Source organism: Pogona vitticeps, chromosome 1, assembly GCF_051106095.1.
Source record: "Pogona vitticeps strain Pit_001003342236 chromosome 1, PviZW2.1, whole genome shotgun sequence".
NCBI lineage: Eukaryota > Metazoa > Chordata > Lepidosauria > Squamata > Agamidae > Pogona > Pogona vitticeps.
Genome location: NC_135783.1, coordinates 266,770,384 through 266,797,165, shown reverse-complemented (window position 1 = coordinate 266,797,165; position 26,782 = coordinate 266,770,384). Strand labels below are relative to the sequence as shown.

Below are 26,782 nucleotides of genomic sequence, written 5' to 3'. Positions count from 1 at the left end.
TGGCCGCCTTATGGAGGATCTTCGCTGGACACTGAGGTATTCAGCCCATTGGAACGCATTGAACGGTTTTCAATGCATTTCAATGGACTTTTTAATTTTGCTTTATGACGTTTTCGCTCTACAGCGATTTCGCTGGAATGAATTAACGTCGTCAAGCGAGGCACCACGGTACTGTATAAGGACTTGCATCTTCTCATGATTTTCCTTCAATGTAATACTGTATCAAAGATGTCAAAACAGTTCACCAAATGTCTTGATTTCCAAGGAATGTTTCAAATACACAGTGGCTTGGTCATCTATGGATTATTATCTACGAATGGCATGCAAGTATCTTTCCAGAGAATGCAAAGGATTCCTAAAACTTCCCATTGAGATCTTGGATGGTAAACAATTATTTCTACTATAAATATAATGTGTTTTCAAAAGAGTAGTATAACCCATTTCTCTCTTTTTAAGTTTTCTAAAATATGACAAAGCATTTTGCCTTATTGTGTACATAAACTGTTCCTGTGTTTGCATGTATAGCTGGACAGGTTTTGTTGAAAGACATGCAAATACAAATAAAAATGAACATCTCTAAATTCAAGTTGTTTGCCTTCATATATGTAGGTTTCCATCATACATACATTTTTGTCCCTCTCCTGAACCTTCTTCTGCAATGTAGGGCTCTGCTTTGAAGTACATATACTGTGATTCTCCCCTGCTCTTTCCACTTTCATCGTATTCACTGTCAGTTCCAGAATCCTCTTCAGCTGTGTCCCATGTTTCCTTTTTCCCTTCATTGGCTTTAGATCGCCTGCTACTGGTTATGCTGTGCGAATCAAGTCCATTAGCCAATGGCATAGGCGTATTGTCTACATTGCACAACGTGTCACTGCTGTGGCTGGAACTGAGAATATCACTGTCCACTGAACTTGTACTTCTGTCATTATTCATATCAGAATCTGACCGCTCCTCTGACTGGAAATTATCTGGATCAGAAACCTGAACTGGATGTTCAAGTTCTCGATTTTCTGCTGATGCAGATGAATCTACCTCATTGGAAGGTGATTCAATGGTCTCAAAATCGCTTGCCTCTGTACTCCTGCTGCTGTCTCCATTATCCCCCTCTTGCTGCTGCTGCTGCAAAGACAAGGTTTTGAGTTTTTCAGTACTTTCTTCTAAAATAGCTTCCACTGATTTTATGTTACTTGAAGGTTCTTTTATTCTTTCACAAATTTCATCTAAGTTGGCAGAATCTCCACTGGCTTTTTGAAAAACTGTTTTTCTGAACTGTGATCCAGGAGATTGTTCTGGTAAGGAAATATACAGCTTGATTGTATTTGCATGGCGATCCAGGAGCCTCCATAATTGTGAATCTGTAAATACCAGCTGTCGATCCTGTGACTCTGAACTTTCAACAAATACCTAAAATATAAAGGCACTTACTTCAATAAATTATCTAAAACAATCAGACACAAAACTATAAACAGAGCTATCTGTTAATTGTGGTATTTTCAGACAATGTATTTATGATCATGGCCTTAACAGTGCATACATGACCTTAATACTGCTTATATTCAAAGAACAGTTATTTGCTAGAAATAGCTCAGTTTTACTACTTTGTTTCTGTAAATAATTTGAGACAAAGATTTTTCTTAAATGTGTTGAGATCTGGTGGATTTTCAAAAAATGTTTTCAATACATATTAGCACTGACACTTCAAAAAATAAATAGAAAAGCAGAAACATCTTACTTTATTGCTCCTAAAAAAGCCTTCAGCTTTAAGTGTTTTGTTGGCCACACTGAGAAGACGTAAGTCATTGTAGCAGCGTTCCAGAACAACTCGCATTGTTTCTGCAGGCAAATGTACAGCCTGCAGTGACAGAAAGAAATAAGAGCGACAGTAATTATTTTCCTGTCTTTATTGTATTGGTTAGAATTTTACAGGACTCATGAGCAACCACCCAGAGAATGAAGAAAAAGATATGGGACAGCAAATGAGTCATACATAGCACAGGACTAGTGACTAATGTAGGAAAATACTATCAATGTACCTTTGAAACTAGATGCTTGAACTCTGTAACTGTCTGGTTCAAATAAGCACGAACACTAATAGGAGGAGCCACGTTTTCTTGCTTTAGGTCGACAACATGAACTTTTACCATGACTTCTGTTATAATAAGAAGACAAATATTATACATGAAAATCACTTAAACAAAAAGAATTGGGGCATTATCTAAAGATCCAGTGAAAATTTGTAAAATGATTTAAATACTCTAATATAGAATTCTCTTAAGCATGAATATTAAAGTTATTTCTATTTCCCATCATAAGCAGAGCAATTTTGTAACTTATCACTTACCACCAGGTTTATAACACTGGAAAGCCTGATCGGGCCGTCGTGTTTCTAGAAGGAGATCAAACATGTAGGTTGATTTAACACCTCCAAGTAGGATTCCCATTGGAGTATCCTCTTCTCCTTCATACGATCTCTCCAAATAATCATGGAACTCATCATACTTAACAAGACGACAGCAGTCTAAAGGAACTGCTTCTTCTAAATCCATGATCTAAAACCAATACAAAAACAAAGAATTATTCAAATGATTCTGCCCAGACAAACATTCAGTTGATATTGAAGGAAAGGATACCATTATTTCAAGTTCTGCAATTTAAGCATTTCTTAGGTTTCCTTACTAAAGAAAATAATATTAAAGAAATATTTAAAACATACAGCAGTGTTAAATAGTCTAAATGTAGCGTGGTGACATTCCATACACACCCCTCCAATTCCAATGCTTTGGCACAGCTATAATTGCAAGGTTGCCCTTGTTTAAGATCTCTGTTACTTCCCAAGTGTAAAAGGCAGCTGAAGTAGTATCTTAAATTACAAAGCATTTGCTTATACCACTTTGTCACAATTTGTCTTAAAGAGGAAGATGATAGAAAATTCCATGACTTGCAGCAAAAAGTCCACCTTGCACATGTGGAATAATCTCTATGAGCACATAGGTTGCATCACCAAGTTTCTCCCTCCTATCTACTCAGTATGGTGCTATTACAGATATATTTCTCACTTGTCATTTTTCCTTTTAAGAAGAGAGAAGATGCAAGAGACAGGGCCAATGTCCATTCACTGTGAACATATAGACCACCACCTGCAGCCCTTAGGATCCCAGCAAATTTATCAATTACCATTGAACTATATCAGGCTAGCACAGACAAATATGGCTACCTCTTCTAAAACACCCAGAAGTATGTAATGTAAAGCATACACATTATACTTTACCTTATAAGCTATCTCTACAGCTTCCTTCAGAGTCTTGTCCTTGTGAACTTCCAGTTTGTTCTCCAGCATTATTTGTTTCACAGGATGCATACAAAATAATTTTATCTATTTAGCCATTAATAAAAAGGAGAGAGAAAAAGTCAAAGAACAGACTTTCAGCTATGTTTGATGGTTCTGATCTAGTAAAGGCTTTACACCAGGATAGATGATATCAGCAGGGCCAAGGGCCAGCAGCCTAAGGGCCACACTTCAAACAGAGGTGGTTATAGGAAGGATGTGGCCAAAATGGCTTTTTAAAAAGCTTCCTTATGCTTTCTTGTGGACAAACAGTATTATTTTTTAGAAGATTATGGGAGTCCAAGATGTGCTGGCAAAATGCCCTCATGCCCCTAGAAATCATAAGGGGACATTTTGAGTAACACCCCCCCGGCCACAAAAACTTAAAATACATTTTTTTGGTGGGTGAGGGCTATAGAGATCACAAAAGTGGCCCTGGGGGCTCCATGTGGCCCTTGGGATCCATGTTGCCCACTAATTTTACATAATAAATAGAAGGTAAAATTGAGTTTATAGATATGTAATGTTTTAAACATGATTAATTATACAGTGGTGCCTTCCTTAGCGATTGCCTCATTTAACTATGTATTTGCTTAACAATGAGGTTTTAGGAGCGATCTTGCGCTCCGTTTAGCGATGTTTCCAATGGGGAAATTTTGCATAGTGATGTTCGGGACCATGCCTCGCATAGCGATGACAGTTTGGCTCCCCCTGTTTCGCTTAGCGATGTCCGTTTTCACTATTTTTAAAGTGTCCTAAAATGTTCAAAAACTGTTTAAAATGCTTGGAATTGTTAGTGCACCTTGTAAAACCTTTGCAAACTTAATTTGGCTTTGTTCTGAGTCTCCGTTAATTTTTGGTGAATTCCCCCCCCATTGGAATGCATTGACAGCTGTCAACCCTACAATTCAATGCATTTCAATGGGGGAAAAATTCACCAAAAATTAACAAAGACCCAGAACAAAGCCAAATTAAGTTTGCAAAGGTTTTACAAGGTGCACTAACGATTCCAAGTATTTTTAAACAGTTTTTGAACATTTTAAGACACTTTAAAAATAGCGAAAACGGACCTGTCAAAAACATTGAAATGCATTGAAACCTATTCAATGCATTCCAATGGGGGAACCGAGTTTCGCTTAGTGATGTTTCCTATGGCGATATTCGCTTAAGGACGGTAATCCGTTCCCATTGGAACGGGTTATCCGGTTTTCAATGCATTCCTATGGGAAATGGTGTTTCGCTTAGCGATGTTTTCCCATAGCAATGTTCTTTTTTGAACCAATTAACATCACTAAGCGAGGCACCACTGTACTTTGTAACAGATAAATAGACTGATTATACTTGCCAAAATCCTGTTGCTTAGCATAGAATCACACTAGAAAAGGCCCACTAAAAGAGTTGGGATTTTGTTACTCCTCCATAACTCCTCCATAACTTCCACTGATTCCAATGGGCCTTCTCTTAACTGTGACTTACTTTGTCATGGCTGGTGTATTTTGAGAGCTCTGTAGCACCCTCATTTTATTAAAAATATATATGGCCACTAGATAGCAAAACAGAAGTTTTCAGCAATTCTGCCTCACCCACAAAAAAAAATTTTGGCACAGGGATCACAGGAGCTATGCATTAATATCCAAGGAATGGTGAGGGGGACCAGGAACACACACATCTCTACGTGCTAAACTCTAACCAGCAGTTCATAAAATTTACTGCGAAGAGAAAACATTTTTCCTAGCCAGTGAATGTTTACAAAGGACACAATTTGTTGTTGTTGTTTAGTCATTTACTTGTGTCCGACTCTTTGTGACCCCATGGACCAGAGCATGCCAGGCCCTCCTGTCTTCTACTGCCTCCCGGAGTTTGGTCAGATTCATGTTGGTAGCTTGATGTCTCTGCTTTTTAAGATGCTGTTGAGGTTTGTCATTGCTTTTCTCCCAAGAAGCTGGCGTCTTTTAATTTCGTGGCTGCTGTCACCATCTGCAGTGATCATGAAGGCCAAGAAAGGAAAATCTGTCACTGCCTCCATAGCTTCCCCTTCTATTTGCCAGGCGGAAATGGCCATGATCTTAGTTTTGTTGATGTTGAGCTTCAAACCATTTTTTTTACGCTCTCCTCTTTCACCCTCTTTAAATCCTCTTCACTTTCTGCCATCCGAATGGTATCATCTGCATATCTGAGATGGTTGATATTTCTTCCAGCAATTCCATCTTGGGATCCTCTAGTCCTGCCTTTCGCATGATGTATTCTGCATATAAGTTAAATAAGCAGGGAGACAATATAAAGCCTTGTCGTACTCCTTTCCCAATTTTGAACCAATCATTTGTTCCATATCCAGTTCTAACTGTTGCTTCCTGTCCCATGTATAGGTTTCTCAGGAGATATATAAGGAGGTCAGGCACTCCCATTTCTTCAAGGACTTGCCATAGTTTGTTGTGGTCCACACAGTCAAAGGCTTTTGCCTAGTCAATGAAACAGAAGGAGATGTTTTTCTGGAACTCTCTGGCTTTCTCCATAATCCAGCGCATGTTAGCAATTTGGTCTCTAGTTCCTCTGCCCCTTTGAAATCCAGCTTGTACTTCTGGGAGTTTATTTATTTATTTATTTATTTATTTATTTATTTATTTATTTATTTATTGATTGATTGATTTATTGATTGATTGATTGATTGATTGATTGATTGGACTTACATACCGCCCCATAGCGCTACAAGCACTCTCCGGGCGGTTTACAATTTTTAATTATGCAGGCTACACATTGCCCCCCAGCGTGCTGGGTACTCATTTTACCGACCTCGGAAGGATGGAAGGCTGAGTCAACCTTGAGCCGGCTACCTGGGATTTGAACCCCAGGTCGTGAGCACAGTTTTAGCTGCAGTACAGCGTTTTAACCACTGCGCCATGAGTTCTCAGTCCACATACTGCTGAAGCCTGCCTTGGAGGATTTTGAGCATAACCTTGCTAGTGTGTGAAATGAGTGCAATTGTACGGTAGTTGGAGCATTATTTGTCACTGCCCTTCTTTGGGATTGGGATGTAGACTGATTTTTTCCAATCCTGTGGCTACTGTTGAGTTTTCCAAACTTGCTGCAAATTGAGTGTAGCACCTTAACAGCATCATCTTTTAAGATTTTAAATACAGTGGACCCTCAACTTACAGATGGCTCCACTTACAGACTTTTCTAGTTACAGACTTCTCTGGCCACAAAATTTAGGTTCGTCTTGCAGCCGGAGAATTGACCTACAGTCCGGGAAAAAAAAATGGAACAAAAATGGCCAGTTACGGATTAATCGGTTTTCAATGCATTGTAGGTCAATAGGGACTCGACCTACGGACTTTCCGACCTGCAGTCTCCGTTCCAATACGCATTAATTCTGTACGTTGAGGGTCCACTGTAGTTCAACTGGAATGCCATCATCTCCACCGGGCTTGTTGTTAGTCATGCTTTCTAAGGCCCACTTGACTTCACTCTCCAGGATGTCTGGCTCAAGGTCAGCAACCACACTGTCTGGGTTGTCCAGGATATCCAAATCTTTCTGGTATAATTCCTCTGTGTATTCTTGCCACCTCTCCGTTGTGTCCTCTGATTCTGTTAGGTCCCTACCATGTTTGGCCTTTATCATGTTCATCTTTGCACAAAAGATTCCTTTAATATCTCCAATTTTCTTGAACAGATCTCTGGGTTTTCTCTTTCTATTATTTTCCTCTATTTCTTTGCACTGTTCATTTAAGAAGGCCCTCTTGTCTCTCCTTGCTGTTCTTTGGAAGTCTGCATTCCATTTTCTGTAACTTTCCCTATCTCCCTTGCATTTTGTTTCCCTTCTCCGCTACTGTATTTCTAAGGCCTCGTTGGACAGCCACTTTGCTTTCTTATATTTCCGTTTCTTTGGGATGGTTTTCATTGCTGCCTCCTGTACAATGTTACGAGCCTCCATGAATAGTTCTTCAGGCACTCCATCCACCAAATCGAGTTCCTTAAATCTGTTCATCACTTCCACTGTGTATTCATAAGGGATTTGGTTTAGATTATACCTGAGTGGCCCAGTGGTTTTTCCTACTCTCTTCAGTTTAAGCTTGAATTTTGCTATGAGAAGCTGATGATAAGAGCCACAATCAACTCCAGGTCTTGTTTTTGCTGACTGTATAGAACTTCTCAATCTTTGGCTGCAGAGAACATAATCAACCTGATTTCGGTATTGCCCATCTGGTGCTGTCCATGTGTAGAGTAGTCTCTTGTGTTGTTGGAAAAGAGTGTTTGTGACAACCAGCTTGTTCTTTTGACAAAACTCTACTAGCCTTTGCCCTGCTTCATTTTGAACTCCAATGCCAAACTTTTCTGTTGTTCCTTTTATCTCTTGGCTCCCTGCTTTAGAATTCCAGTCCCCTATAATGAGAAGAACATCTTTCTTTGGTGTCAGTTCTAGAAGGTGTTGTAAGTCTTCACAGAACTGGTCAATGTGAGCCTCTTCAGAATCAGTGGTTAGTGCATAAACTTGGATTACTATAATGTTGAAAGGTCTGCCTTGGATTCTTATTGAAATCATTCTACTAATTTTGAGATTGTATCCCAATACAGCTTTTCCCACTGTTTTGTTGACTGTGAGGGCTACTACTTCTTCTATGGGTTTCTTGCCCACACTACTAGATATGATAATCATCTGAGTTGAATTCGCCCATTCCTGTCCATTTTTACTGACGCCTAGGATGTCAGTGTTTCTTCTTGCTATCTCCTGTTTGACCACATCCAGCTTCCCAAGGTTCATAGATCTTATATTCCAGGTTCCTATGCATTATTTTTCTTTGCTGCATCGGACTTCCCTTTCACTTCCAGGCACGTCTGCAGCTGAGCGTCCTTTCAGCGTTGGCCCAACTACTTCATTAGCTCTGGAGCTAATTGTCCTTGTCCTCTGCTCTTCCGCAATAGCATGTTGGATGCCTTCCAACCTGAGGGGCTCATCTTCCAGTGTTATATATTTTAGCCTTTTGTTTCTGTCCATGGAGTTTTCTTGGCAAAGATACTTTATTGGCTTGCCAGTTCCTCCAGGTGGATCGTGTTTCGTCAGAACTCTCCACTATGACCTGTCCATCTTGGGTGTCCCTGCACAGCATAGCCCATAACTTCTCTGAATTACTCAAGCCCCTTCGCCATGCCAAGGCAGCAAGCTGTGAAGGGATTGGGCCACTATCAAATTAGACAGTCACTGAAATCTTGGATCTACCATACTTGGGCAAAAATGACGCCCTAGAAATCTACATTTCACTAATAATTCAGTAGCACAATGGCAAGTAAAAATATGCAGGTAATTCAAATGCAAATTATTTCTGATTTAACAAATCTGCACAAATCAATTATACCTGTTTTGTATAAATAAATAATATACAATCCATTAAAACATCTCATTTTATTCTAAGCAAGAATGAAATATACAGATACAAACCTTGCAGGTATTGCGCTCTATTTCACGCTGCCTCTTTTCTTGTTCTTCTAACTCCTTTTCTTTTTCTACCAGTTTCTTAATATGCTCAGGATATTCATCCACTTCTAGGAACTCTATCATAGGAATAAGCAATAAGAAAAATATGGACTAAACTGTGCTGTGCATTTGTTTGTTAATTTATGATCTTATCTTCCTTTACAGAAAGCACAGAGGATCTTTATATGATTCTCATGTAGTCTCTTATTTGGACAGCATTTAAATCATATATCTCATTAATTTCAATAGCACAGTTGCATTTTGTGCCTAGAATATCTCTAGGCTTACAGCAGAGAGATCTTCCCTTTAGATGTACTATGTATAGTTAGGAGACAGCTGTGTTAGTATGCTTCAGCATATACAACAAAACAATTGTGGAACCTTTAAACCTCTGTTTCAAATATGTCCAGTTACTGTGATCTGTCATTATTTTTTTAAAAGATATCATCACAAAGATGTTATGTTTGACACAAATCTTACAAGTATTTGTTATAAGTGAACGCTGCATATATAGTTTTAAAATAGCTAGCTGTTAACAGTATCTAAGGAAGTTAATGAACAACTGTAGCAATTTTAAAAAATATTTGCCCTTTCATTAAAAGAAAGGAAAATTACTATTATTTCATTTACAAAATTGTATTTTTACCATGTTGTATTTTAACAGCTTCATTTAGTTATGAATGATAAAAACACATACTTACTTGCATTTCTTGTTGCATCCTTCAATCTGTATATGAGCATATATGCATTTGTAGAGCTATTGGAGAAATTATTATTTTGAAAAGAGTCAGGATGTATATATGAATAGCAAAATAGAATATTCCTGCCTACAATATCCAAACTAAACTATATCTTCTTAAGGCCATATTTCCAAAAGATCTGCAACTGCCAGTAATGCAGGAGTATTTAAATGAAACCAAGCCAGAAACTGGGCAGGGATGAACTCATCTGGACAGCACATAAGTGTACATACAAACTGAGGAGCCATTTGTCCATAATTCTCAAAATAATAATATTCATTCAGTTAAAAAGGCAATTACCTGGACTACATATTACAATGTATTCAATAATCTCCTAACCTTGCAAAAGCACTGGAATAATACCCTCTGCTTCCAGATGTTCCACCATAAGTTTTCTTGATATCTTCACGAGTGATCTGATTTGAAAATTCAGAAAACACAAATACATTTACCAAATTAATTATTTCACTTTCATTTATCATACCCCTACGCATGATAGAGGAAATCTCAGAAACAAAGGGTGATCATACATTAAATTATGTTTCTATTTACAGAATTTTTTTTAACTTATGAATCTATATGTGGAGGCAAACTACTCATCTTATACAACTAAACAAACTACCAAATCTAGTTACTTCCTTCCCTACAGGGTAGACCACTGTAGGGGTACACACAGTTGTATAAGCACCAATATAATGGCCAAAATCCTACCACTGACGTATGCCAAGAGAAGTGCAATGCCTTACATAGCAGCAGTGAATTGCTGCTAGTTAAGGAGTTGACACTTGTACTCCTACTTGTAAAGTGCCAGTCATGTGATTTGCATGCAATCAAGAATGTCAGTGTCAATTCCTTAAACAGCAGCAATTTGCTACACCAATTTACACCACTGCACTTACATAAATGTGTATCAGTAATAGACTAGTGGTGCTTGCTTAGATAGGAGTGGAATATTACCCTCATAGAGAATAAACAGTGCCTCAACAAACTATTGCATTGCTAATTGTTCATATTCATAGTTCCAGCTAGTCAGCCATACTTTTTTCGAGGACACTCAATTCCCCTCTTTTCCAGGTTTTCTAAAAATGCCCAATGCACATGTTCACTTCTCCTTGGGCTGTTCCAGATCCCCTCCGTCATTTTTTCTGTAAAACTGTGGGGTTCCTCCTGGCATGCTCCTACCACCATCTTGTTTTTGGGTGGTGTGATATTTAAGTAAACCAAGCTATTCAATGTCTGTCCTACTGTTATACCTAACATGCAACTTACCTTGCTAACATGTTGATCATTGAAACTGTACCACTGGTCATCGCTAAAAGATTTAATGCACGCATAGTAATGTCCACCAGCTGCACTTCCCGAATGGACCATAACAGAAAATAGTTCATATAATAATGAATTCTGTGAAATGGGGGAAATAAACCAATATACTGCTCAGAAAAGCTTATGGTTGACATATCCATATCATTTTTCACAGCTATAAAGTAAAAAAATGTTGAACTGTTGTGAAACATTGTTGATCATGATGTCCAGATTTAGAAGCAGGTTTCATGACTGCTGCAATTATACACTGCACAAGGAATATTAACATTTAGAATTTAATCCTTCATAGCTATCCCACAATGAAGCAGCTGCCTTTGTCAAATGAGAAAGTCTGATGTCTGAACAACTTCCTAAGAGCCTTATAGACCTTTAAAAGCTCTAGGAAAAATCAGAGGCCCATGTTCATCACGGCTGGCATTTATTCCAGAAAGGGTGAATGAGATAACCATTTCTAATCGTTATCAAAATTCATCTGGGAAATAAACAGCAACATCAGCTTGTCTACTTCTACAAACTTTATTTATCCACATTGTTTCTAGGTTCCATATGCACAAAATAAAATTGAAAAGATTAAAAACATGTAGCTTTTTGACAGGTTACTAGCATATTTCTGTTGGACAGAAATCAGACTAACAGCTATGGAAAAACTGTAGGGACAAATGCTTAAAAATATGAAAAAAGAAAACATAAGTTGCAGGCAAATATTTAAGTCAGATTTCAATCCAAAATGCAGGTGCATTAAAATATCAAAAAGAATGTTTTAATTACGTTCTAAAAACACAGAAGCTTACAGCCTTAAAAAGACACACTGAAAAAGCAGAGAATAAAACTCTAAAATACATCATTAAAAAGTAAAAAGCATTACAGCTTTAAGCAATGTTTAGGCTTTAGGTATATTTCTGGGCACACAAGACAAATATTCAAAGTGCTAAACTTGCCACGCCAGTTTGATTCTATGGAGTGATTGATCTTTATTGTGGTCAATGACCAGCAAATGTATTCAAATATTAGTATAACACGAAAATACAATGAAAATTGTATTATAAACCTACTGCAATATGATTAAATTGCATAGAATCTCCATAGTTTCACAGGACTGAGGAGATCAGTAAATAAATTCAGTAAACTTTGTACGCCTCCAATCTTATCATCCTAAGTAGTGTGGCATATAAAGTATATGGTGGCCAGTACATACCATTACTAAACATCTGAGATTGCTTGAATCAGTGCAAGGAGGTAGCAGCGACACTTCTATGGAGCAAAATCCATGATTTCTTTGCTGCTGCTGCTACTACTACAGTTGTGCCTTGCTTAATGGGCACCCCGTATAATGACGAAATTGTATAGCGATGAAGATTTTGCGATCGCTTTGCAATGGTCTGAATGGGGTTTTTTCGCTTTGCGATGATCTGTTCCCGGTTTCGCTTACCAATCATCGCGAAGCGACGATTTTAAAACAGCTGATCGGCGGTTCCAAAATGGCCACCGGGTAAAAAAATGGCCGTCCGCTGTGTTTAGGGACGGATTCCTCGCTTACCGGGCAGTTAAAATGGTCGCTGTATGGAGGATCTTCACTTAAAGGTCAGTTTTAAGCCCATAGGAAAACATTGAAGGGGTTTCAATGCATTCCTATGGGCTTTTTAAAATCACATAGCAGCGATTTTTACTGCACCAATTAACGTCGCTATGTGAGGCACCACTGTACTACTGTTTCTTCTACATGAAATCTGATGCTGCTTGGTATCTGTGTTGTTGGTATCCAGTGTGTGTGACATGCCACGTGCTGTGTCTGTGTCTCTTGCTTCCATATATTTATATTTTTTTCAGATGTTTCATTTTCTTTCAATTGTAAGCAACTGAATTTTGCCCATGTAGTACACTGCTGATCAGACAATGTACACAGTCAGAAAATTTTCAATAGAAACTTCTGTTGCTTTTACTAAGGTAGCAAACTTGTAACGGAGCAATTAAGTTGATCCTGCGCCCTTGCGAAAATAGCTAATTGGTCCTACAGTAATTTATTTTGGTAGTGTTCTACCAGGTAGGCGAAATGCTACGTGTGTGTATAGCGTTGGTAAACTAACTGATCAGGTACTAATTTACTCTATCTGCATTTTAAAACTCTGACTTTTTTTCTCAACTCTTTTGTATTTCCTTTCCAATTTCTTACAATCTGTTTACATTCACAATCAGGTGTTAGGTATGAAATAGGTTCTTTTTGCAAAGCAATGTTGTTTTACATTGACCTTTTGTGGGTCAAAGGAACAAAGAACAAATGAAGGCTAACTGCCTTAGAGAGAATACAAAAGGGTCGACAATATGTATGTCACAGCCAGCGATGTCTATAGGCAATGCCCTGAGAGCTCCCTTTATTGACTTAGCATGAGTTACATAGTATGTTGTGAGAATTCAGAATGGATACTAGTTACCTAATCACCACTAGGACTGGCTGAAGAACTCTTTGATCTAATGCTCTACCTCTAAGTGAAAGGGCAGAATGAGGGGTTACCCCGCCCACTGGAAGCTGCTGCTCTCTGCCAGGAGTGTATGCTCGTCACTGGAACAAAATGCAGCTACAACCTTTAGGCAGAGGTTTCTCACAACCTTGCCTTCAAACTTAGCTGGAGAACATGCTGTTTCACAGTGACTTTAATAAACTCCTGTTCAAACTTCATTTTTAAAGCACAATGTACACATTCACAGTTGCATTTTTTAAACAGTACCCTTAATTACTTTAAAACTCCAAGCATTCAAAACTGAAACCTTAATAATTTTGCCAGGATATTAAGCACATCCTGAGCATTTGCAAGTATACCTCAGGAAACAGTTTCCCGAAAGTAGTTAGAATTTTTCAAGAAACTCTCCTCCAAAATGGCCACAATATCTTTGGTCCTATATTAAGTTGCATTGGAATGTGGTATTCAAACTGAAGACAGTTCACAAATCATTTACTGTTTTTCACTCAAAGCAGCCCAGAACTTCTGGACCAAAACATACAGGGACAAGATATAACTTCTTTGTCAGCAACTAGTTTTAAAATTGAGGCATGTCCTTTCCCATGATATTCTGAAAATGTTTAGCTTTGATATCTGTTTTCACTTATCCTTCTGCCTCTTACTATAGGAAATAATTGGAGACAATTTTAGAGGCTAAGAAAGAGTTTCCTACATGTTAAACTGGCTAGTGACTTTGGCGTCCTTGTATTACACAAGTTATGTCTTGCCTTCTGCTCAAGTCCCCACAACTGTTACTAGATCATAATTTGTTTTCCTGATTTTTACCTAAGTTATATTTAATTAACTTTAAGTTGTCACTGCCTTGAAGTTGTCTCTTAAACTCTTTCAGCTTCTGTTAGCCAAATTTTACACCGTAAAGCTTTTACAATAATGTGGAATCGTATTTTGTTCACTGATAGCGTAAGAGAACAGTATCAGTCCTTAATTTTAAAACATAATACTAGTGGAGTAAATCTGTAATTATTTCCTCTTTCAAAAACTAATCAGTCATACAACTTTTTTTAAAAAGTACCTTTTCACTGGCAACTTTAGAAATCTTTTCAGCAGTACTATTGTTTTCAAGACAGATTCCTTCATCAACTCCATCATCATTTGAGAAGTCGTTGCTCATCTGATCGCTGTGACAACTGCCTTCATTCTCTGCTCCACTGTCAGTGCAACTCTCTGTTTGAGGAGACTTCTTAAAACAAGCAGAAAAACTAGTTTTGAAAATATTCAGAATAGCTCCATCGATTAGAATACTACCAATATTTAATATAGAATGAATATACTGTATAGTGCAGTGGTTCTTAACCTTTGTTACTCGGATGTTTTTGAACAGCAACTCCCAGAAACCCCAGCCAGCACAGTTGGTGGTGAAGGCTTCTGGGAGTTGCAGTCCAAAACTCCTGAGTAACCCAAGGCTAAGAACCAGTGGTATATAGTGCATGTATCATGAACCACTTGTTAAAATTCCTAGTTTTCTAACAGAATTCTAAAAGACCAATCCTGTTCTTGTTCTCCTGGGATTCAAGGGTCCTATGAGGGGAAGTAGGGGTCTTGCAGATGAAGCCTGTCTCGGAATCTGCAGATGAAACCTCCCTCCCCTCTTGACCAGCAAGGAGAAAGGAGACGAGCGCTCAGGGGTATGTTTCAGGGCGGGATCCGGATGAACAAGGACAGCCTGCCGTCAGGCCTCTGTCCAGATGGAATCTTTTCCTCCTTTGCCGCGCCCCCTTTTTTATTGTACTCTACTACCTTTGCACTAGTTAATCAATACAGAGGTAACTAATTTCCTGAATACACAGCCAGAATAACCAGAGTGCTGGTAAACAGAGACAGCTAATTTCCTTGAATACAAAGGCATCAGTAAACAGAGTGGTTGGTAAACAGACAGGCTGGTAAACAGACAGTTAATAGTAAACAGACACAGCTAACTTCAAATACTCAGACAATGTAAACATTCCTCAGGTAGACACTTTAACTACATTACCCAGAGACAATAGACAGCAGGTTAATGATCATCCTTACTGGAAACTAGTGACTTGCAGTTTTAGCATGAGGCCTGCCATTGTCATAGATATACATTTGCTACTGCCACAGACATATACATTGTAACAGCATAACAGCTAATGATCATCCTTACTGGAAACTAGTGACTTGCAGTTTTAGCATGAGGCCTGCCATTGTCATAGATATACATTTGCTACTGCCACAGACATATACATTGTAACAGCATAACAGCATAAATTTTCCCCACACCTATCTCCAAATCTGCTTTCATTTAAGAAGAGGCATTTTGATGTAAAATGCAAGTGGAAAGTTTGGTTTTTCTCCCTGTTCCTTGTTCCTACATAGGAGAATAAGAAAGGGGACAGGCCTACATAGACACTTATGGGAACACAGGTTGCATGAGAGCCATGCCTGCACTCTGACTAGATCAAACCCTATGTTGTCCATTAGAATGAAACATTTTAAATTTCCGTTCAAACATCTAAACAGCACTTAAATATGAAAAGATGCAAGGCTACATCTTAATAGGTCAAATTTATCGGAAAGGGAGGGAAAAAGTAAGCAGAAAGAGAGGAGGAGCTTTATACGTAAAGAAGTCATATCCCTGTGATAAGATTCTAGACTTGGAACATGGAAAGTTGGAGTAAAACACCAGGATAAACATCAAAGTAGAGGAAACAACAGTGACACTGGGGTGGCAGTTCTGCTACAAACCTCCAATCCAAACTGAATCCTAGGTCAAATTACCAAACATTCCCAGAGGCCATATCAATTGGAAGTCCAACTTGCCAAGAAGGTAAGGTCCAACAAATTCCTCATATGCAGAAAGTAGAAGCAGCAAAAAAGGGATTAGCTATCTTGGACATGGTCCTCACTAATAGGGAAGAGCTGGTGAACAAGGAAAAATTGTGGGAATTTGGTCTTCCCCTTTGGACTGGTTACACTGACTAAAGGAGGCTTGTGTTCAACAATGCATGCTCTGGATTTAAGATGGCTGATAAGGTTAAAGGAATATCTGCTGAGATTCCATAGTCAGAAATACAGTGGTGCCTCGCACAACGGGTGCCTCACACAACGATGAATTCACACAACGATGCCTTTTTCTGTTAAATTTGCCGCCTCACACAGCGATGTTTCCTATGGGGGATTTTCACACAACGATGTCTCTTTTTCGTTCCTGTAAAAGTGTCTTACAGTGGGGTCTTGACTTAAGAACGGCTTGAGTTAAGAACATTTTGACTTAAGAACCGCTCTCATAGGAAAATATTGACTTGACTTACATACTTAGATTTGAGTTAAGAACTGAAAAAAAACCACGTGGGAGGCAGGGAAAGTGCAAAATTTGAACTTTCAGTTAACTGTTGGCCAGTGAAAAGGGTGCCTGTCTGCTTCCTCACTCCTCCCAGCGTTTAGAGAGTGGATTGGGAGTCTTCAGACTGCCTGGTACTGCCTGGACTGTATTTTCCCTGCCTTCCCTGAACCTTTCTTGACCTAAGAAAAAAAGAAACAAAATATCCCCCTCTAGTGGTCGAAGGCAGAATAGCAGCTTCCCATTAGTTTCTATGGACAGAAAAGAGCAGATACGGATCAAATGGTTTTCAATGCATTCCTATGGGAAATGCAGATTTGACCTGAGAACTTTTTGACTTGAGAACCGCCTTCCAATACGGATTAAGTTCTCAAGTCAAGACCCCACTGTACAATGTTTGGAAGCCGTTTTAAATGGTTGCAATGGTTAGCCCACCTCCTGAAACCTATGCAAACTGATTTTGGTGTTGTTCTGACACTTCGTTAATTTATGGTAATTTTTTGTTTTTCCCCCTCACTGAAATGCATGGAGTTCAATGAGGGGGGAAAACAAAAAATTACCATAAATTAACGAAGTGTCAGAACAACACCAAAATCAGTTTGCATAGGTTTCAGGAGGTGGGCTAACCATTGCAACCATTTAAAACGGCTTCCAAACATTGTAAGACACTTTTACAGGAGCGAAAAGGGAGATTGGGAAGAGCTTTAAAAGACAAACGGAGATCAAAGAGCCCTTTCCCGGGGCCCAACTCCCGGCTTCAATACATTCCAATGGAGGAAACATTGTTTCACACAGCGATGTTTCCTATGGGGATTTTCACTCAGCGATGGCAATCCGTTCCAATTGGAATGGATTAACCGGTTTTCAATGCATTCCTATGGGAAACGGTGTTTCACAGAATGATGTTTCACACAACGTTGATTTTTTTGGAACTAATTAACATCGTTGTGTGAGGCACCACTGTACTGATAGAGAAGGAAGTTCACAATGAATGGGCTATTAAAGTTGAGATACTGAAGATATAATCACAATTTCTACAAAGAAAAAAAGAAGGGAAAAATGTAGGAAAGAAGATAGTTATATAAGAAACTTTCAGGTAAGCTAAGATTTGAAGGGTATAGAAACGAGAGCCAAATTATTAAGGAAGAACAGAAAAAAGTAATCAGTATTTGTAGGAAGGCAAGGACAATTAAAACACAGAGTGAGTTCATGTTTGCAAGGAAGGTTAAAATACAACAACAAGAACAAAAACCCCACTTGTTTTAGCTATGCTTGGAACAACCCCACTTGTTTTAACTATGCTTGGAACGAGAGGAAGGACATGGGAATGGGAGTTCTTTTGTGTAGAAAGGATGCAGAAATACGAATGGAGATAGAATGAAAGTGGATCTGCTCAACACCTATTTTGCTTTCATATTCTCCCAAAAGGGAAACACACTGTTTGGTTTAAAAGAAGACAACAAAGGAGATAGAGAGCTATTGCCTAAGGTAGTTTAAGTGAGGGGGGAAACCTGACTACTTTAAATGAATTCAAGTCACCAGGACTAGATGAACTGCACCCAAGGGTACTAAAGGAATCTGCAGATGTAATCTCAAGAGTTTGTTTATAATCATCGACAATCCTTGGAGAACAAGTGAAATCCCAGAAGAACAGAGCAGGCAAATGTTGTCCCCATCTTCAAAAAAGAAAAAACAGGATGTGGACAAGGTCAATATCAATATTAGGAAGGTTCTAAAAGAGATAATTACACTGTTTGCAAGTACTTAGTAGAAGACTCCCTGGAAAAGACCTTAATGTTGGGAAAGTGTGAAGGCAAAGGGAAGAAGGGGATGACAGAGGACAAGATGGTTGGACATAACTTTGACCAAACCTCAAGAGGCAGTGGAAGACAGGAGGGTCTGGCATGCTTTAGTCAATGGAGTCATGAAGAGTTGAACACAACTTAACGACTAAACAACAACAAGTAGTCTGCTAAGATTACTAACAGCTAACATGAGTTTTTCAAAAATACTTCAAATTTTATATTTTTTTCCCCCCGAAAAAGGTACAAATTTGGTAAATGAGTGGAGTGGCCTCAGGATTTTGTTCTGAGTTCAGTGTTTTTTAATATTTCATTAATTATTTGAATGAAGGAGGAGAGGGTATGCACACTGACTCCTCTGCTGGCATGAAATTTAGCCAGGTGATTTTAGCTAGCATTTCTAAAATCCAAAAAGGATTCAAGATAAATAACAAATCAGAGAATGGAATGAAAACAAACACAATGACGGAAATTATTTTGAGTAACTACAGAGGCATAAATAGCAATGATGTCATCAGCCTGCAATGTTACACTTAATTTAAAGCTTTCTGCACCGCTTCAAATTCCAAGGTTTCCTAGGGATCCCTTTGGACCTAGGAAAGCCTTGGGGAGCTTCAGACCAAAAAGAGGGCAGTCTTTAACACTGGAAAATCACCACCAGATTGCTGGCAATGGACCTGGGAAAGCCCTCAGTGATCCCCAGCATCAGAACTTGAATTGAGGTGATAGATACAAAGCTTTAAATTAACTTAACTTAAATTAGAGTTATGTTACACGCTGAGCAGCAGTTATTAGTGACTTTGTACCAACTGTATTTTCACAATTGAGTAAACAGGGAAAAAGGTAAAAATATACATTGTGACAGCAAATAACAGATGCACAAATACAGGATAGGTAACACGATTTGGCAACACAATGTATGAAAAAGATCTAGGGTCTTAGTAGACCAAAATTAAATATGACTCAATACTGAGAAGATGCGGGGGGGGGGGCACACAAATAGAATACTAGGGCACCTCAACAGTAGTATCCAGATTAATTGAAGTAACAGCACCATCCCAATTTGCTTCAATCAGACCTCCCTTTTAATACTGTGTGTAGTAAAGGGCACCACAGCTTAAGAAAGACTACTGGCAAGATAGAATGTGTCCAGAAGACAATAACCAGATTGTAAAGTGTCTGAAAGCCAAACACTATGAGGAACATAGTGTTTGGCTTTCAGCCGGGTAGGTGGCGCTCGTCAGCCATGGAAGGCAGCCCATCTAGGAGAAGGAAATCTCTGATTTCAAACCTCCACTGCCCTGTGGCTATATCCACTCATGGAAACAGCTTCAGGAGTTAACCTAGAGGCAAAATCCGGAGCTGGAGTCCCGAAGGCAGTTCGTGTTGTTCTTCCAACTCCTGTGACGTTGCTGGAACCAGTTGTATTGGCTCTTGCCTTTCCACTGGACCATTTCAGCAACGTGGAGCGGGGGGAATCTGCTGCTTGGGTAACAGCCTATCTTCCATATTACTTTATCCAGGCTTCATGCTCTGGAGAGGACACTCCTCGATACAGAGCACGTTACCATGGTCTCGTGAGACTGAACGATGCCTATGCTATGAGAACAGTGAAAGGAGCTGAGTATCTTGGAGAAGAAAAGATTGGGGGGTGGGCAGGCTGTGCTATGATAGCTATTTTCAAATATCTGTAGGACCGAGAAAAAAATTTCTGTGGCTCGAAGGAGCAGGATCTGATTTAATGGATTCAAATTGCTGGAACAAATTCTCTTGACAGTTGGAGCCATTCAGCAACAGAATGGACAACCTCAAAAGGTGATGGACTCTCTTCCACTGAGTTTTAAACAGCAGATGGATTGTCATATGCCAGGGAAGCTTTAGCTATGGATTTCTTGTTTCTGCATGTTGTTAGACTCAATTATGCTTGAGGCTTGTTCCAGCTATGCAATTCTACAGTTAAAGAGATTTCATAGCTAGTATATGCACAAGCAGGAAGAAGGTTGATCAGGATTTGCTATTAGAACACTACAGAATTAACAGTAAACTGGCAAGGCTTTTCAATTCCCTATACTTCACAGTAACAAACAAACAAAATCCCAGTTCGTGGTGTGTGTTTTATGAAAATATGGCATGTGGACACAGGTATACCATTCTTCAGTTCTAAGTGTAAGCATATACAGTACTCCGTAGTCATCCTTGGTCTAATCCATATTGGCATTCCTCAAAGTTCTGATCTTCTGCAAAATGAAAAAATGTACAGTGGTGCCTTGCATAGCGATCGCTGTTTTACAATGAAATTGCTTTGCAATGGACTTTTTGCCATCACAAGAGCGATTGCTTTGCGATGGCCCCTATGGGGAAAATTCGCTTTGTGATGATCGCGGGGAAGCGCTTCCCCGCGATCACCCCAAAGGCCTCGCCGATCAGCTGTGTAAAAATAGGGCCTTTGGGATGATTGCGGGGGAGCGCTTCCCCACGATCATCCCGAAGGCCCCGCCAATCAGCTGTGCTGCGAGGGGTGGAGAGAGCGAGAGCCAAAGCACAGCTGATCGGCGGGGGTTTGTGATGATCGCGGGGAAGCCATCATTGCAAACCCCGCCAATCAGCTGTGCTACGGCTCTCTCTCCCCTCGTAGTTCCAGCCTCGGTAGAGAGACTGAGCCAGCGCCACCACCCTGGCCGAGAAAGACCCTCTGCAGGCAAAGAGGGTCTTTCTCGGCCAGGGTGGCGGCGGCGGTGCCTCAGTCTCCCTGCCGAGGCTGTCAGTCTCCCTGCTGAGGCTGGAGCTTCGAGGGGTGGAGAGAGAGAGAGCCAAAGCACAGCTGATCGGTGGGGGTTTGTGATGATCGCGGGGAAGTCATCATCGCAAACCCTCGTTGATCAGCTGTGCTTCGGCTCGCTCGCTCTCCCCTCGCAGCTCCAGCCTCGGCAGGGAGACTGAGGCGGCAGCGCCACCCTGGCCAAGAAAGGGTCCCAAAGGCCCCATTTTTCCACAGCTGATCGGCGGGGCCTTTGGGATGATCGCGGGGAAGCGCTCCCCCGCGATCATCCGAAAGGCCCCATTTTCGCACAGCTGATCAGCAGTTCAAAAATGGCTGCCCGCTGTGTTGCCTCGCTTTAGAGCCACCGAAAATGGCCGCCCCTATGGAGGATTTTCGCATAAGGTGAGTTTTTAAGCCCATAGGAACGCATTAAACGTGTTTTAATGCATTTCTATGGGCTTGATGAAATCGCTTAGCGACGTTTTTTCCTGCACGGATTAACGTCGCTAAGCAAGGCACCACTGTTTCTGGTTTTTCTATAAGTAATCAAATTCCTTTCCTGTTTCACAGCACATAAAAAAGCTAGTATGTTGCAAAAATAGGCAACGTACTATAGAAGTCACTACTCAGAAGACTCACAATGTGGCAATTCAACTGTGATTTACTATTAACTCCAGAAAATACAAACCATAGTTAGTGATAGGCTTAAACATTTTTTGTTGTAATTCTAAAAATCAGGCTCCACAGCAAGTGGTCAGTGTTGGTTCTATGCTTAATAAGAAACTTATGAAAGAGAGAAAGGAAAAAAGATGGAAGCTGGGAGTAAATTTCAATGTCATAATGACACCCTTGCCAACAAAGCTAAGTAAGAGATAATAAATATTTCCAAAAGCCACATGGACTATTACCTCATCTTCAATATCAATAAACGTGCTCATGTCTAGCTCTTCAGGAAATGTCATGCGGTCATTAAGCTTGATCCTGTGCATAGTGGTATAATCAAAGTCAAACCTCTTCAACTGTAAGGTTAGCAGATAAGGGAAATGCAAGAACCGCAAACCCTAGAAAACATAAATGAAGCCGAATAGAGGATTATGAAATGGTTTTCAGAAACACTGATATAGACACTTCATAGTCATATAAAAAACAAGTCAAGCTACCTTTCGTGCATCACACTTCTTCTTACATCTTTCACAGAAATATTGATTGGGACCATCAAGGATCTCAGGTTGAATAAAAGCATGTAAAGCTTCCTCCTAATTATGCAACAAGAAGAAGAACAAAACTTTAGCAATTGGCAAGAAATATATGTGCAGTTTAGAACTAAACAGACTGAAACAAAAAACTTGAATTCTATGCACAACAGAATACATACAGATTCGGGTGGAGGGAGCTATCAAGCATACAAATGTCTGAATTCTGCAAGCACCAAATCATTTTATTACAGGACTGGTAGTTTTGGGGACAGTCTGAAGCAAAATCATTCTGTTATCTTGCACATCACATTAAGTCAGAGTGGCACACTCAGTTATTAAAAGCAGATCAGTTTCGTATTCACACCATCTTGGCTTTCTTGATTTGGGAACAAGAGCATCAGTGAGCATGGGATATTAAAATGTATAATCTTTCAATCTTGAAGCATTGCCACATTAATCTGAAATCTCAGGTTTCAGCTCCACGCATGGTATGCATGTAAAAATCTCATTAAACATAGGAGGCATATTTTAGTGTACAAAATGTCAATAACTTAAATTCTACACCTTTTGAAGGCTATATGAGACTATTGTTTTGTGCAACACAGTTCTATGTACTAAAAGATATCATAACTATCAGGTATAAAAGGCAGCACAAGAAATAAAATTATTTTTTCTGTTAATTTCAAAATGACAGATAATGCCATTTATTGGATTTCTGCATGGTCTTAACTCTTGCCAGTTAGTATCTGCATTCAATATGATCATTCAGTCATTTGGTCCAAGATGCTGCTTCCAAATTAGTCAGTTTTGGAGAACACTGCAATTTTACAGTAACAATAATTCACTGCTGGGCTTGCTTCCTTCTATTTAAGACATATAATAGATTAATGCCTAATACAGAAATGTGAGGGATGACTTTTGCTTAGGAAGAGAATCCTTATCTTGTACATTCTAAATGTAAATCTTTCTTGGTCAGGTAGGTCTAAAGTTTCAGGTTCATAAAAGTAGGCTTTAGCTATTACAGGTTGAACTGTACTCAGAACATATCACAGTTGTAACACCATTATCATCAATCAATAAGGCAGTCTCTAATCCACTCCTTGAGACTGCTCAATTTATGCACCGGACCACACATTGCCCAGCATTTTAAGCAAAAAACGACAAAAAATGAGACAAGCAACTCTACAGGACAACTACTTCCAGCAAAGTTAAGGCTCTTTCCACATAAACAAAGTATTCTCTTCTGTGTCAAGGCTCTGTAGGAGCTTTGAGCAGCATAGTAATTGTAGTTTGATCATAAATATCCCCTTGTGATTGCAACAAGGAAGGCCGATTTAAGGGTCAGGAATTTGAGGTTGATGGACGCCATGGGCTCAAACAGAGCCCGCATCAAGGCATTAAGAACCAGCTGCAGTGACCACTGGGGGATGATACGTTGTTGAGGAGGGTGAATGTTGTTGAACCCTTGAGGAACTTCTTGACAGTTGGGTGAGAAAACAACTTGGAGGAGGGAGAATCATCCGACTGGTGAGCCATAATGGCTGAAAGATAGACCTTTAATGTGGACTGGGAAAGGCCGAAACTGAAGAGATGCAGGAGGTAAGCGAGCAGTGTCTTCAAAGAGACAGGTATGGCAGGTAAGTTATTGTCATGAATATATTTTAGAAAAGACTTCCATTTATTTTCGTATAGGAGGGTAGTGGAAGGTTTTTGGGCTCGAAGACGGACCTGCATCACGTTGGGAGTATCCTCCATGCTGCAAGACTGAGAGAGGCAACGTCTGGGTGAAGAATGAGGCCGTGGTTGAGTGAGAGGAGATCTGGGCGGAGAGGAAGGCGGAGCATGTCTGACGACATTGAGACCAGGTGAGTGAAACATGGCTGGCGGGGCCAGTACGGGGCTATCGGGATCACGTTGGCTCCGTCCTGTCGGAGACGGACTATTACCCTCTGGATTAGAGGCAGAGGGGGAAATACGTAAAGAAGATCTCGAGACCAGTCCATCAGGAATGCGACTCCTAGAGAGTTGATGTCCTGTCCTGCTCTGGAGCAGAATCGGGGACATTTCTTGTTGGCATCGGCTGCAAAGAGATCTAGTGAGGGAGCGCCCCATCGTCGGCACAGCCGCTGAAAAATGAAATCGTTCAGAGTCCCATTTGTGTGTCCTCATTGGTAGTCGACTGAGCCGGTCTGCCAAAGTGTTGTCATCAGTGGAGGTGTGGACGGCAATAGGGAAAACATGGTGGGAATAGCACCACTCCCAGAGGTCGACAGCTAGGTAGATCAGAGAAGGGGAGTGGGTATCCTCCTTGCTTGTTGAGATAAAAGACTGCAGTGGTGTTGTCTGTTGCCAACTGCACTACCTGTCCTCGGATGAGGGCAAGAAAGGCGTGGAACGCTTTGATGATTGCCAACAGTTCTAGATGGTTTATGTGACGTGGCAGTTCCTGATTTGACCAGAGTCCGTGGATTGTGTGTTGAAAGCAGTGCGTACCCCATCCCGTGGGGCTGGCGTCGGTTGTGACCTGTATGGAAAGTCTGAGAGGCGAGAAAGGCCTGCCGATGAGAAGGTTGTCTGGGCAAGTCCACCAGTTGAGCTGGGAGGCTAGTTCTGGTGTCACTGGCAGTAGGGCAGAAGGAAGATCTGGAACGGGATTGAACAGGGAAAGGAACCATGCCTGCAGGGATCTCATTTTGAGCCTGGCGTGTTGGACAGCCGTCGTCGATGCCATGAGCCCCAGAAGGTGTTGGGCACGATGCGCCGAAACGCAGTGGTGTGTTTGGAAAAGGTGAACAGCCTTTTGGATTTTCCTGATCCTGTCTGGAGGCAGGAAAGCTCTTGCACGGAGGGAGTCTACCTCCATGCCTATGAATTTGGCCGTCTGCTTTGGGATCAAGTGCGACTTTTCGAGGTTGATCTTGAGCCCGAGACTGTGAAGCGTATGGAGCGTTGTGTCTCGGGCTTTTATGGTGTCGTGGTATGATGTCACCACTATCAACCAGTTGTTGATGTACAGATGTTTACTCCCTGCAGCCAGAGGAAGGTGGCCACCGGAGCCATGCACTTCGTGAAAGTCCGGGGGGCGGTGGAGAGCCCGAACGGGAGGGCACAGAATTGGAAGGCAGTGCCATCGAAATGAAACCAGAGGAATTTTTGATGGTCTGGATGAATGGAGATGTGGAAATAGGCATCCTGCAGGTCGATCATTATGAACCAGTCTCCCTGGGAAAGCAAAGGGATAATAGAGTCCAGTGTAAGCATGCGGAATTTGCGGAGAGATATGAAATGGTTGAGGTGAGTGAGTTCAAGGATAGGGTGGAGGCCTCCATCTTTTTTAGGAACAGCAAAGTATTTTGAGTAGAAACCGTTGGGGGAGTCCAAAGCAGGGACTGGAAAAATTGCGTGTTTCTGGAGAAGTTTGGTAACCTCGTCCTGCAGAGCAGAGGAGTAGGGGATGTATCGAATAAACCCCAGCGGAGGTAATTCAGAGAATTCTATGAGGTAGCCAGATGCTATGATGGATAGAATCCATTTGTCTGAGGTAATGGATTGCCAATGATGGAAAAATGGGGCCAGTCCGGTACAGTTCAGTGGGTAAAGAGGAATGTCAGAAAAGGAAGGCATAGGTAGTTGTCAATATTGTTTACCCTTTTGTTGTCCTTTACGAAATGATTGATGTTGACGAGGTAGGCTTTGAGGTCAGTATGATGCCATCAGAGGTTGACGGGCAGGTAAGGACCTGTTGGTTTGATGGGGACGATACTGTCTATAAGGTTGGAACTGTTGATTCTGGTATTGTTTGGGATGAAACTGGCCCAAACGGTAGAAGGGCCGTTGGTAGGAGGTAGATGGCTGAGCAGAATAAGAGCGCACAGTTTTGCACTTCTTATGAAAGTCCTCCATGGTATCATCGGTTGTGGAACTGAACAGGCCGGCACCATCAAAGGGCAAATCCTCGATTCTGGACTTGGTGTCATCAGAGATCGTGGTGAACTTGAGCCAGGCATGGCGTCAAATAAAGATGGAGGTAGCCAAAGTTTTAGAAGCAGCCTCAGCGGAGCGTCGTGCCGCAATCCTCTGATACTTGGCGAGAAAAATGGCTTGCGAATGGATGTTGATGAGATCAGATCTCATGGGTTCAGGAGATGAGTCAATGAGAGGAAGGACTTGATTCCAAAGATGACGCTGAAAGGCGCCCATAGTTGTCTGGTAACTGATACTCCTGAGCAAAAGGATTGCAGAGAGTAAATTCCTTTTGCCATTGTGTCAACTTTTCGGCCGTCTTTATTGGCAAGGGTAGGTTTGGACCTAACTTGAGTTTGGGCCTGATGGATTTGACGATAAC

The 26,782-nt window shown here is 40.6% G+C and overlaps 1 protein-coding gene across 4 annotated transcripts in view; it reads right to left on the bottom strand.

Moving 5' to 3' along the window:
• USP47 (ubiquitin specific peptidase 47) overlaps window positions 1-26,782 on the bottom strand; it is a 102,167-nt gene that overhangs the window by 11,504 nt on the left and 63,881 nt on the right. For 2 of the 4 annotated variants that reach the window (XM_078383940.1, XM_020789906.3), the window contains 12 exons: window positions 22,402-22,497; window positions 22,150-22,302; window positions 14,390-14,554; window positions 10,808-10,939; window positions 9,878-9,954; window positions 9,500-9,555; window positions 8,763-8,875; window positions 3,272-3,376; window positions 2,345-2,552; window positions 2,037-2,152; window positions 1,736-1,855; window positions 627-1,407 (listed from right to left, as the gene is read on the bottom strand). In XM_078383940.1, the coding sequence (XP_078240066.1) occupies window positions 627-1,407; window positions 1,736-1,855; window positions 2,037-2,152; window positions 2,345-2,552; window positions 3,272-3,376; window positions 8,763-8,875; window positions 9,500-9,555; window positions 9,878-9,954; window positions 10,808-10,939; window positions 14,390-14,554; window positions 22,150-22,302; window positions 22,402-22,497 (2,122 nt within the window). Of the gene's footprint in view, window positions 1-626; window positions 1,408-1,735; window positions 1,856-2,036; window positions 2,153-2,344; window positions 2,553-3,271; window positions 3,377-8,762; window positions 8,876-9,499; window positions 9,556-9,877; window positions 9,955-10,807; window positions 10,940-14,389; window positions 14,558-22,149; window positions 22,303-22,401; window positions 22,498-26,782 lie in introns of all 4 variants that reach the window. The other 2 variants (XM_020789905.3, XM_020789907.3) reach the window with 1 other exon arrangement.